The 13,139-nt window shown below is 46.3% G+C and overlaps 1 protein-coding gene across 2 annotated transcripts in view; it reads right to left on the bottom strand.

Annotated features, from left to right (window-relative positions):
• The window catches only part of Plekhh1 (pleckstrin homology, MyTH4 and FERM domain containing H1), a 48,813-nt gene that overhangs the window by 24,030 nt on the left and 11,644 nt on the right, over positions 1–13,139 (bottom strand). For both annotated transcript variants that reach the window (XM_060387759.1, XM_021651181.2), the window contains exons 3-5: positions 5,720–5,782; positions 4,551–4,700; positions 918–1,001 (exon numbers count right to left, since the gene is read on the bottom strand). In XM_060387759.1, coding sequence (XP_060243742.1) covers positions 918–1,001; positions 4,551–4,700; positions 5,720–5,782 — 297 coding nt within the window. The remainder of the gene's footprint in view (positions 1–917; positions 1,002–4,550; positions 4,701–5,719; positions 5,783–13,139) is intronic.

Here is a 13,139-nt window from a genome sequence, read left to right as displayed (position 1 = left end):
AACAACTTAGGTGATTCTGAAGCTGCTGCTCCTATGACCACCTTGTCTGTTCGCTTGTTTAGGAAGAGCCCTGTCTGCTTGCTGGTAATGCTGTCTATTCCCAGCTCCCTAAATCCAGCTGTAGCCAGTGATGAACTACAAAATGCTTGGCGAGGGGGGAAAGGGGCTGAGAGAGGGGAGAACCCGAGGTGCTTGGTGCGGCAAAGTTTCTGTCTGGGTGCGGAGCTCTGGGAATAAGTGGTGGTGATGGGCACACACTATGCTGTCCTCTAGGCGCTTAGGACCTCTGCACTGGATACTTCATAAGCAGTTAATATGGCAAAGTCTGTGTGTACTTTACACAAGTGTTTTGAGACAGGGTCTCACTGCCTCCCAAGTGCTGGATTAAAGGTAAGTGCAGCCGTGTCAAGATTAACCATATATATATATGGTTAATATATATATATATATATACACACATATAAAGCTTTATTTTTAGTTTGTGTGTGTGTGTATGCATGTGTGTCTGCAAGGGTCTGTGGAGGCCAGGGAGCTGGAGGCCCTGGAACTGGAGGCACAAGAAGTTGTAAGCTACCCAACTTAGTTATTGGGAACCGAACTCAGGCCCTTTGCAAGGAGGAGCCATTTCTTCAGTATTTCTTATAATACTTTAAAAAGAGAACCGAGAGAGAATAAACGGCATTGAGTGTGCTCACTAAAAAGAAGCTGAGAGGATTCTCAGAAACTTCCAGCTAGTAACCCCTTCTTCCAACCTCAGACCCAGGAATAGGCTGGAAGAAGGCTGACCAAGACAAAAGGAAGGGGAAGTGATCAGAAAGACACTAAGCAGAGACAGAAAAGGTGTGTCTGAATCTCAGCCCCACAGGATCCGTTGGTGGTTAACAGCATGAAGGCAGAGGCTGAGATTTTTAACTCACCTCAGCTAACTTTACTGTCACCCATTCCTTGATCTTTGCAGCTTTTTCTTGAACAATTTTGGCTTCTTCAGCTCTTGTCTGCTTCTGCAAAGAGAAAGCCTTCAGTTAATTACAGCAGTCAGCAAGGGAAGAGGGAAGGCAGGAGGAGGAACGCAGTGACTGGACGGGACAAGGGAGCTGAGAAAATTAATTCTGTCATGATTTTTAAACATATTCTTCTTGGGCATGAAACTGTACACCGACAATCTCAGCACTCAGGGGCTCGGGTAGGTGGATCCCAAGATTAGACTGGACTAACAACAAAAACCTGATCAAACTTAAAGCAAGAAAGGCTTTTTCCTACACAGAATACAAATTCCAGAAACCCAAGCAGGAAAAAAACTAAATAATAAATCCACGTATCATCACTATAAATTGCTGTGCAATGAAAGAAAAGCAGCTAAATAAACTAAAATACCAGTGGAGGGCCAGCCATGGCAGTGTATACCTAGACACTCACCTATGTAGGAGACTGAGGTGGGAAAGGCAATTAAACACAGGTTCAAGACCAGCCTGGGCAAATAGCGAGAGCCTTTTTGAAAACAAAAGTCCTATTGGAGATGGATTTGTAACAAAGACAACACACATAAAAAGGGGTATTTACCATGAACAATCAAATAAACATGCTAAACATGCAAAGACTGTGAACAGAGAGTCAAAAATAAAAGAACTCATGAAAGGCTGTGAAGCTCAACCAGAATTGAGGTATACAGATGGCAGTTCCCTCTATCACACTAACTTGGTATTACCCCCAGATGTCAACAACTCCGGGAGCAACACTCACACAAACTTGCAAGGTCTTTGTGGAGACAATTAGCATCAAGTGCCAACATTTCATACATACATACATGCCCTTGAACCACTGCACAGGAAACACTTACGGCAATACTATCTGAGACAGCCACGCAACATAGGAACCCAAACCCAGATCCGGCCTGAGTGCCCACCAACAGGAGTCGCTACGGTAAACATGGCGCAGCCACAGCATGAGTCACTTCTGAGCTTTGATACACAAGAGACAAGCAGGAAGCATGGGGGAAAGAGGAAACACGCCACCATTTTAGACCCTTCTGGATGATGTGTATTTTTTTTTTTTACCATAGCATACATTACCCTTACAGTGAAGAAGAAGAAAAAGAAAAAAAGAGTTAAGCGAACACAGAAGTAGTAGTTCTCAAAAAAATCAATAACTGAAAAGGTGTTCATCTAGTCAGGCCTTTAATTCCAGTACTGGGGAGGCAGAGGTAGTCGGATTTTTGAGTCTGAGGCCAGCCTGGGTCTACTTGTGTATCCAGGACAGCCATCGCCATAAGTAAGCTTTTGTCTCGAGAAAGGGTTTGCACACAGAGGCAGTGAAACCTGAGGATATGTATGGCTCAGCGGCGGAATGTCGCTGATCACACACCATGCGTAAGAGTTGTGTGTGAGTTATCAGTGCTGGGAGGGGCAGGGGTAGCTGCCTAAAAAGGAAGCCAAGGATAAAATGAAAATATAAGTTTTGATTCTACATGAAACTTGCTTGCTGTAAAATATTAGGCAGTAAACCTAATTCTCTGGGCTTGAATCTGTACTCCTAAAAGAGAGATAAGATATCCCCCTCTTGCTGGGCCAGTCTGAGGGTAAGTAAGAGTACAGAGTTCAGTGCTTACAGCACACACATCAGCCAGCTTACATAAGAACTTCCGCCTAAACAGAATGGAGCAAGTGGTGGCCCCTGAGATGTTCAGAGTGGAGCAAAAATGGCTCCTGTTGAACTTCGAGGAGAAACTGCCTGGCAATTCTCAGATGACAGATACAGACTCCAAACCAAAGAGCTATGGAAAGGAGCTGGGGATGTGAAGACCAAGAAAGACCTTTAAACAATCGCCCTGAGGCCAAACCCAAGTCTTCCACCTGTTTGTCTCCCACGTGTTTTTATAAATAAAGCTTTATTGGAACATAGCCATGGCCACTCATTTACAGATCAATGTTGACTTCACACTGTAAACAGCTGACCTGGGGCAACATTGGCTATATGGTATGCAAAGCCAAAAAAACAATTAAATTCTTTGGCTAAATACAAAAAAACCAGTGGACTCCTGATCTCTACCTCAGCAGTCTGCTCTTTATCTACTGATTACTATTGTAAACATTTTTCCCCCTAACCTGGGAGCAAGTCATTCTACCCTATCAGCCATCCAAATGCTGCCACTTTTTCCAACTCAGAGCCACTCAGAGGAGAAAGATTCTCTAAAATCAGTGCATACAGGGCACACCCAGTAAGGGAGTGTTCAGTGAGTGCTGACGGTTACAATTCGCTGACAGTGACTGGAAGGAACTGCCTAGACCTGCTGGGACCCTGACAGTGAACACACATGTAGTCTCCCAACTCCCCCACGGGCTGGTTATTGGGAATGGGTGCTAAGACGGCACCAGGGGAAAGCTGGGCAGAGGAAGCCAGTGACAAAGGAGATGGAATGGGATAGAGAAGACACGGTAGGATGTGTCCATTATCCCAGCACTTGGAAGGTAGAGGCAGGAGGATAAGAAGTTCAGAACCACATTGGGCTACATGATGGTGATAACAAGACCATGAAGAAGTCTGGTCACAGGAAGTAGCAGAGGGGCCAGAGGAGTTCCGGAAGTCCCTAGGAGCAAGGATTTTAATGTCGCTGATCATGCACCATGCATAAGAGTTGTGTGTGAGTTATCAGTGCTGGGAGGGGCGGGGGGAGCTGCCTAAAAAGGAAGCCAAGGATAAAATGAAAATATAAGTTTTGATTCTACATGAAACTTGCTTGCTGTAAAATATTAGGCAGTAAACCTAATTCTCTGGGTTTGAATCTGTACTCCTAAAAGAGAGATAAGATATCCCCCTCTTGCTGGGCCAGTCTGAGGGTAAGTAAGAGTACAGAGTTCAGTGCTTACAGCACACACATCAGCCTGAGAATTCCAAGAACTCTATTGCCCTACAGAGAAAGAGCTATATATACATGAGCAGAACTATGCCCTGTGCTTGCAGCGGCACCAGACAGCATTCTGTAAGGCTCCCATGTCCTCATGAAAAGTCTTCATTTTCAGTGGCAACTCTGTTCTCTGCCTGTTCAGGTTCATTAAGAAAGTTTGACCAACTAGCTGCTGACAATTCAATCCTATGCCATTTCAGTTATGCTACAGCCAAGTATCAAGTAGCACATGCTGGCTGGGCACAAGGCCACCACAGAGAAGGAAAAGATCTCCTTACAAAGCCCCAACCACGTGTCTGATATCATACACAGATACCTGAGGGTAATTATCCCCCAAACCTCAGAGGTTTCATAACCTCCACTGTATAAAGGTATAAAATGAGAATCAGTGACTCATGCCAATTTCCTCAGAGAGCAGAAAGCAGCAGGGGTGACATTCCCTTCCAGGTGCACTTCCTCTATATTCCTCTAGCTTCCAGCGAACAGATGTGAAAAAGACACTAACGACCACCATATGAAAGAACAGTCTCATGAAAGAATGAGTTTCCTATCCTTCCAGGACTCAAGCCCAGGAGGACTAGAGACACTGAGGCCAATCAAAGCAGATGCTGAGAGGGGAATTGAGGCTGTGCCTCCCATGAGCCCCTACCTGCTTCTCCAGCTGTGCCTCCAGCTGGCTGATGAGCTCATCTTTGCTTTGCAGGGCTTTCAGCAATTCTTGATACTTCTGGTGCAAGCTGCCTGTGGAGTCCACATTCTTCAGACTGGACAGTTTTATCTTCTCTTCCATCACACCCACCTGAAAAGTACCGACAAGTCCTCATAAGGTCTCAGATTACTCATGTCGTGTGTGCAATGGCTAATCCAATATGGAATGGGCTTCAGAATATGCCTTCTAGCCAGAGCATCTGGGCCTGTTAATGAAGTGGTTACTGATGCCTTTCTATGAGTAAAGAAGGAACTGACAGCAGAGAAACTCATTTTTAGCTCCTCTGAAAAGACTGGCTACACCTATCTTTGCGAGTGCCGTTGGGAAGGATTTGAGCAGTCGGGTTCGGGAGGACATTGCTCCCACCCCACTGGGGCAAAGATACTTACTGCTCATAAGATATCCATGTGCTTCCCCTATTTCCTAACCCTCTTAGAGTTAGACAGGGCCGTGCCATTCAGCTAACCAAAGGGCTGTAAGTAGGAACAACCCTTCCTTTCTGGGCTCAAGTATTTACAGTTCTGTTGTTTGGAGGCAGGGTCCTGCTCTGTGACCCTGAATGACCTTGAACTGGCTCTGTTCTGGTCTGAAGTATTTAAAATATGGTATCCAGCAAATTCTCTCCAATGGCAACCCAGAAGGCTGTGTGTTCCAGGAAGGAGTGTCCATACATTGACACTGTAATATGACCGTGTCACCTACCAATGTGTTGTGCTATCCTGGGATGCATGTGGACTCCACAGGTTGTACACGCCTGTGTAAGAGCCAGCTAAAAGAAAATGGACCCTCTTTCAGCCTGAATACCTGAATGACAGTGGAAGCTGGCTCCCTGGTTAATGCCAACGGATGTAGACCAGTCCTGGGGACTAAACATGATACAGACAAACTGCAGACACAATTTGTTTCTGCAGCATAGCTCAGCCAATTTGGACTAATACAGCCATTTACTACACTGAACCTACCCAGAGACTCCTTCATGAGCACAGACATCTCCTTGTACCTTAACGTGATCGAGCCCCATCTGTGACTGTGGGTTCTTCTTAGTGTGCCCATGTGCCCATGGGAAGGGACGATCACTTTCCCCAGCACCCTCCCAGCAACCCGGTTACCTGAGTTTCCGCATTCTCTGCTCTTTGCTCAGCCTCCAGCAGCCTCTGCTCCAGCTCCTGCATCTGTTCACGAAGAGGGAGGAGAATACTGGTATCATGTCCTGGCGATGAAAGTGGCATCGGGACACTCAAGTGCACAGAGCCGTACTCAGGCCACACTTCAATTGCCTGTCTAAATGACTCCAGGATATCAGGGTAAAGACTGCTCATGGCAATTCTCAGCTCCTGGATCCCAAGTTTATAGAGCAGATGAGGTGTCACTGCTGGTGTCATTACTGCAGGACAAAGAGCCCTTTGTGTAGGACAGCAGGTCACTGCCATTTTTTTTTTCCTGCACACTGCTGTCCAAGTTGTGCCTTGGTCTCCTCTCTCTGGTGCCTCTTTCCTCTCTACACTGGGTGATGGGTAGGGCCATGCTGCCCTCTGCCCATGTGTAGCATGGACTATGCTCCTATACATGTCTACTTTCTGTCACTGGTAATGGCATGCTTCCACCACCCCAAGTATCTTACCAGCTGGTAATGGTATTTATGAGTATCCTCTTGATTTTATTAATTTCGATGAAATAGAAAAAGGCCAGGGGACTGGAGAAATGGCTCGGAGCAATGAACTCATTGCTCTTCCGGAAGTCCTGAGTTCAATTCCCAGCACCCACATGGCAGCTCAACTACCTGATGCTGTCTTGTGATGTGCAGATGTACATACAGACAAAGTACCCATATACATAAAATACAGAAATAAAAACAAAGAACAAGGCCAAACATGGTGGCACAAGCCTTTAGTCCAAGCTTTCAGGAGGCAGAGGCAGGTGCATTTATGTGAGTTCATGGCCAGTCTGGTCTACAAATTGAGTTCCAGGCCAGGAAAGGCTATACAGTAAGATTCTGGGAGAATGGGGGTAGGAAACCAAAAGAGACACTAAAGTATTTGCATGTTTATGTATGTGCTGGGGATCAAATGAAACCCAGAGTCATGATGATCCACCAATTCCTAGTCTCTAAAATAATTCTGGTAAAACTATTCTGGTAGGTAAAAATTCTGGTAGGTAAAAGTATTTGCTGACAACCTGAATTCTACCTCTGGAAACACCTGTAATCCTAGCACTTGTACCATAAGATGGAGTCTAATGGGAGGCAGAGACAGAACTGGCCAGGAATGAGCCAGTACCGAAGTGGTAGGAACAAGAGGAAGGCAAGAAGCAAATCCTGAAAGTTGTCCTCTGACCATCATACGATGTGCAACACACATACACACAACAATAAAATGTATTTTTAAAATTCTACCTTGCACAGGGCATAGTGGTGTTTTCACCTGCAATAACAGCCCTGAGAAATGAAGGCAGAAAGATTAAAAAAATGAAAATGAAAAGCAAGACTAGCACATAGAAAGTTCCTGGCAGCTTGGGCCACAAAAGACCATGTCTAAATAAATAAGTAAATAAATAAAAGTTTAAATAGTGACTGAAAACAAACAAACAAGCAACAACAAAATCTATACTGGGCCAGCCAGACAGCTCAGTCAGATGAAGGGTGCTTGCTGGGTAAGCCTGGTGATCTGAGCTCAATCTCTGAACCCAGATAAGGCCAAAGGAGGGAGTTATCTCCACAGCTGTCCTCCAACCTCCACAATGGGCCGTGACATGTGCACACACTTAAAAAATTAATAAAAAAAAAAAAAAAAAAAAAAAACAAAACAAAACCACCTACCTACCTACCTACCTTCCTACTTTGCTGGCTAGAGGTACAGTCAATGGTAGAGCACTTACATCGCATGTGCAAGGCCCTAGAAGTGCACATTCCCAGAACAGGGGTCAGGGGGAGTCTATCTCCCTGTCAGGAGAGACATACTGTTTAGGTCTGAGGACCCCAGTAATTCTGGATTTTTTTTTTTTTTAACAGTTTCTTTCTATATAACCTTTGCTGTCCGGGAACTCTTTGTTGACTAGGCTGGCCTGGAACTTACAGAGATCTGGCTGCCTCTGCCTCCTGAGTGCTGGGGGGGCTAAAGGCTCATCTAGAATCTTATGTAAGGGCTCATCAGGGACAAGATCTAAAAGCTGCAGCCTTCAGGGCGTCCCTTTGCAGCCCCACAAGCTCAGAGATTAGCAAGTGGGGTACAGGTCCTCCCTCAGCTGGCACACCTCAATGTGCTGCATAAGCCACTTTCAGGGAGGACAGATTCAGGTGGCTTGTAAGTCAAAGGTCCCGAGCCTTCCCCGAGACAAGACGGTGCCAGCTCCTTCCCCACCCTCCTGCCCCAGGGCAACACACCTACATTGTTCATTAGTGTGAAGCGCCTCGCCCTAGTCCTCTTTGTGGCTGGGCAGATCTGAGCCTTTCACTTTCCAAGCTCCAGCCCTCACCTCACTGATCACCCAGGACTTGACTTCTCCAGATATTCAACCTTCTCTACCCTGGCCTAGACCCTGGCTTGATGTTTACCAGACAGTAAGCAATTCCCCGTGTCACAGGCACACCTCGGCCACAGTTCTGCTTTCCTTGAGCAAAGATGTCCCTTCCAGCTGTCCTTCCCTTGTCTATTTCTTCATCCTTTCTAGGATAAGTAAATATTGCAACTTTCAGGATCCACTGTCTCTGAGGAGCCCTTGGGGGATGCTCCCCCAAAGGTCCAAGTAAAACTCAAAAGTTACACCACACAGGTCTCCCAACAGGTCAGAAGGATCAAGGGTGTGTGCGCTTCCTCCTCTTTTCACCCTCCGCGGAACTGAGTCATCATGACCAAACCTCTCAACACAAGCCAGGTGAGAGGGCTGATTGTACCAGACTCAGGTCCCCTTCATTTAGGACCTGATGAACTTTCTCAAACCACGTTGTCCTAGGCCAGCCCTGCGGTTCTCTGACCTTCAGGCAGTTTCACACAGCACAGAATAAGAATACAGGCATAGAGGTGGCTGCCCAGCCCATAATATTCTACTAGGCGGCTGGAGGGGAGGGCTGGATTACAGTAGTGCAGCACAACTCAGAATTAAAGAATTCTCCCTTCAGTGCTGGGCAGGTTAAATCTCTGAAATTCTGAAACCTGAAATCAAGAGACGGAGGCCGGGGAGCTGCACGGAAGTATAAGGTGTGTGTTGGGGGGGGGGGGTGTCGATAAAAATAGACCATGCCATGGCTATTGGACAGAAATAAAGAACTTCCTGCTGCCCTGGTCCTTCTGATAAAGTTCCTGTTCGCGTTGGCTAACCAGTGTTGAGGGTTTTGCCTTACTGAAAGAATCTACTTAATGCAAAGCCTGGGAGTGTGCTACGAATCCAAAGAAATGTTGAATGGGAGGGTCTTGGCGTCTCAACAAGTTTCACAGATGGTTTGGCTGTAGTTCTAATGTCTGCCGTAGGCTTTTCACGGGAAATAATTCACATTTATGACTCTCCACAACTGTCTGACATTTCCTAATTTTGTCCCATGGAAAAACTTGTCTCAGCCAAGCTGTGCTGGTGGTGCATGCCTTTGATCCCAGCTCTAGGGAGGCAGAGGCAGAGGGGCGACTGAGTTCAAGGCCAGCCTGGTCTACACAGAGAAAACCTGTAAGGCCATCCAGAGCCAGTCGCCTCCTGTCAGCCACTGGCAGGCAGCTGTGCCCCACAGCTGCTGGCGGTCCTTTGCTGCCAACCCTCCCTGCAATTAACTTCAGCACACTTGGCACACCAGAGAACTTTGCTTTCACTGCTATGTCTCTTTCCGGGGGAGGTCCCAAAACTAGTTTCTGAACACTGAAACATTTTAAAAATATAGAAGTTCTGAATTTTTTTTTCTTTTCTTTAAAAATTTATTTTTTATGTGTGCGTATGAGTGCCCAAATACATGTATGTGCACCACGGAAGTGCCTGGTGCCTGTGGAAGCCAGAAGAGGGTGTCACATCCCCAGATCTGGATTACTGGTAGTTACAAGCTGCCAGATATATATACTGGAAACTGAATTCAGGTCCTCTGCAAGAGTAATAAGTGCCCTTAACCCTGGACCATCTTCCAGTGGCCCACACACACACTGCTTTTTCAAAAAGAATTTTGAGGGGCTGGAGAGATTAAGAGCATTTGCTGCTCTTGCAGAGGACCTGGGTTTAAGTCTCAGCATCCACACAGTGGCTCATAACTGTGTGTAACTCCAGTTCCAGGGGATCCAATTCCCACTTCTAACCTCTTCAGGCACACACACACACACACACACACACACACACACACACACACACACAGGCAAAACACTCATACACATAAAAATGAGGTAAAGTAAAATTTTAAGAAAACTTTTATTTTGGTTTGTGAGACAGGGAGTCTACCTATGTAGTCAGGCTGTCCTCAAACTCACGATCCTGCTTCTGCCTCCTGAGTGCTGAGAAGAAAGGCGCATGCATTACTACACTCTCAAGGAGAAAAGCATGATGCCTCTCTGTGCGTCGTCTACTGCACTCAGCAATGACCAATACCGGCCGTGAGTGAAGAGAAATTCTAAATGTTTCTGTTTTTATGAGAACAGAGTTTCTCCACTGCCGAGGGAGTGCCCACAGGTGTGATCAGGCTGACGCTTTGAGTCTGGACTCTCCTTTCTCTGAATACAGTGAGCAGCAGCAGCTGCTCTTCTCTACACTTCCTTCACGAGGCACACTTGGACTCTACGGGCAGGTCACCCTTTATTTGGGTTCTGATCTTCCTCAGAGGGTTCCCTGCGACCATGCCCTCGGCTATCTCCTCAGTGTGCGGGTCTGTACTGGCGTGCCAGCCAGGAGGGGTCAGGTTTACGCAGCTGTCCAGGATCCACTTTCACCAGCTGCGGTTAAGACTCGTAAACTCCCTAGAACTTGGCTGTAGCACCCTGATGAAAAGCACTTGGCACCAATCTGGTATTCGGCTCCCCATGTCCACAGCGACTTGCGACACGTGGCAACACTGTGAAATACCAGCCCCACAGCAGCAGGAGTAGCAGGCAATCCCCTACACCCGCTGCCATGACGAGGGGTTACCTGAGCCAAGTCTTCCTCGGTCTCACCTGCCCCTTTGAAAAGGGGTCTCAGGCCGGGTGTCGTGGTGCGTGCCTGTAATCCCAGCACTTGGGAACGGTGGTGGAAGAAGCAGGAGTTCAAGGTTATCCTTGGCTACTTAGAAGTTTAAAGCTGGCCTGGGCTCTGTGAGACTGCCTCAAAACAAGACCCCCCCCAAAAAAGGTATGGGTGTAACAGAGAAATGAAGCATCGCTTACCATGTTCAAAGCCCTGGGCTTGATTCCCCAAACCCCAAAAGTGGGTCGCCAGCATCCTCACTGCCTTTCACACACTGGACAAAGCAGGACAGGTAAAAGCCAAGGTTTTGGAGCCTGGCTGATGTCCGGGAGTGTGGCTGTAGTGTGGCTGTACCTCCGTCTCCCAAGTGCTGTGATTGCAGGTGGACGCGAGCACCTGACGGCAACAGTTCGATTTTCATACGCCAGTGCTGCAATATATATTCTCATACATCGCCTTTTCATTAATGCATTTAGATTTATTTCTACCATTGTATTTTTGTCCCTTCTGTAGGTCCTCTCTCCTTTGGTTTGTTCGGTTTTGGTTTTTGTTTTTTAAGACAGGGTCTCACCTGACCCACCATGACCTTGTTGATAGGTCTTCTGCCTCAACTTCCAAGTGCTCGCATTACAGGCTTGTCATCCCATACTGCCATACCTGGTTGATGTTCCCCTTTTCTACACTGCCTTTCCCATTTGCCATCTGTATTCAGTAGAGTTTCTTTATCTCATTTCCTCCCGGCAGTGATCTGAAAGCTAGTGTATAGCTTATTTTTATTCATTCTCACTTTTATTGTTCTAGACTCAAAGACAACTGGTTACTGAGAAGGTAACTTGGTGGTAGAGCGCTTGCCTAGGATGTATGAGGTCCTGGGTTCTAGCCCTAGTACCACAAAATGAGAAGGCAGAGGAGAAGGGGAGAAACAGCTGGCTGTTGTGTGAAGGGTTCTCTCCTAATATGCCCACTTTAAGCTGAGCACATGGCTACTGAGAATAAAGACATTTCCCAGCCTTCTTTGATGCTGAGTATGACCGTGTGACTAAGATATGGCCAGTGGGCTCTGGGCAGAAGGAACACAAGCAACCTCTGGATCATACACTTAGAAGGAGAAGAATGTGGATCTTCCAGCTCATGGATGGACTGCTTCTGTCTGGGAAGTTACACATGACAGACATAAGTATCTGTCTGGTCTAAGCCGCTGTTTTGGGTCTTTCTTAGATTGACCACACTATTAAGTAGCTAAAAGAGAAGACAAAGATGTTTACTTTTTTATCCTGTTCTCGTGCCTTCTGCTTTCTCAAGCTGAGGCTTCACCTCTCTTTTCAAGTTTGGAATGTTTTTAGGCATTAGCTTTCCAAACAATCCCTCTTCTTCATGCTCTTCTCCATGGCCACTATAAGGTGTGATTTGGAATACACAGGTTCTCATCTTGCTATATATTTGTCTGTGTTGTCTTCTTGGTGATTTCCTTTGGTGTCCCTGCCTGTTCATATCTTCTGGGAGAGCACCTGCCTTCCATGCACAAGGCCCTAGGTTTGAACCCGAGTAACAGACACACATACAATCCATCTTATGGTGCCCAACCTGATATTTAATCTAGCCACTGAAAAACTAGTTTCAATGGAACACTTTCTCAAAGGCCTGTCTGGCTTTCAAGTCTGCCTGGTCCTTTTGGAAACTGTGTTGTTTTTATCTCAAGTTTTCAATGTCTTCATTCTGTTATCAGTAGTTTTTTTTTAAATAATTATTTTTATTTAATGCACATTGGTGTTTTGACTGCATGAATGTCTGTATGAGGGTGTGGGATTCCCCTGGAACAGGAGCTCCAGACAGTTGTGAGCCACCATATGGGTGCTGAGAATTGAACCAGGGTCCTCTGGAAAAGCAGTCAGTGCTCTTAACCACTGAGCCATCCCTCTAGGCCCTAGTTTTGAATGAATTAATTTCCAGTCTCTTGCCCATGGTTCTATCATTGGATGTTCAACTGTTTCTTGTGCACATGAATTCCTACTAACTATAGATTACCCGACAGGCACTAGTTATTTTGGGTTTTACATTCTTACCTTCTCTAAGGCTCATTCTGATTCCTGAGGGCTCCTCTGTGACCTGGATTGAAGCCTTCTTTCCTACAAGTTTGAATCTGTTCCTGCAAGTTTCTCCTGTGTCACCCCTGTCCCGGAACTCAGATTCTTAAATCACACAGCTGTGTAAACCCAACAGTAGATCACTGTTCTTCCAGATGCTCTGAGAAGCTTCGGCCACCTCACGGTGCTGGTGGGTGATCTTACCTTCATCCACCTTTTTATTTACAAACAGTTTAGATTACACAGGAGACTGTTTTAGCTCCAAGCAGCCAAACCTCATCCTGACTCCACAGGTGTAAAAACTCAAGCCTGAAACCTTATAAGA

The sequence above is a fragment of the Meriones unguiculatus genome, chromosome 7 (assembly GCF_030254825.1).
Source record: "Meriones unguiculatus strain TT.TT164.6M chromosome 7, Bangor_MerUng_6.1, whole genome shotgun sequence".
NCBI lineage: Eukaryota > Metazoa > Chordata > Mammalia > Rodentia > Muridae > Meriones > Meriones unguiculatus.
Note: the sequence above shows the minus strand (reverse complement) of the source record. Positions and strands in the feature narration are given on the sequence as shown.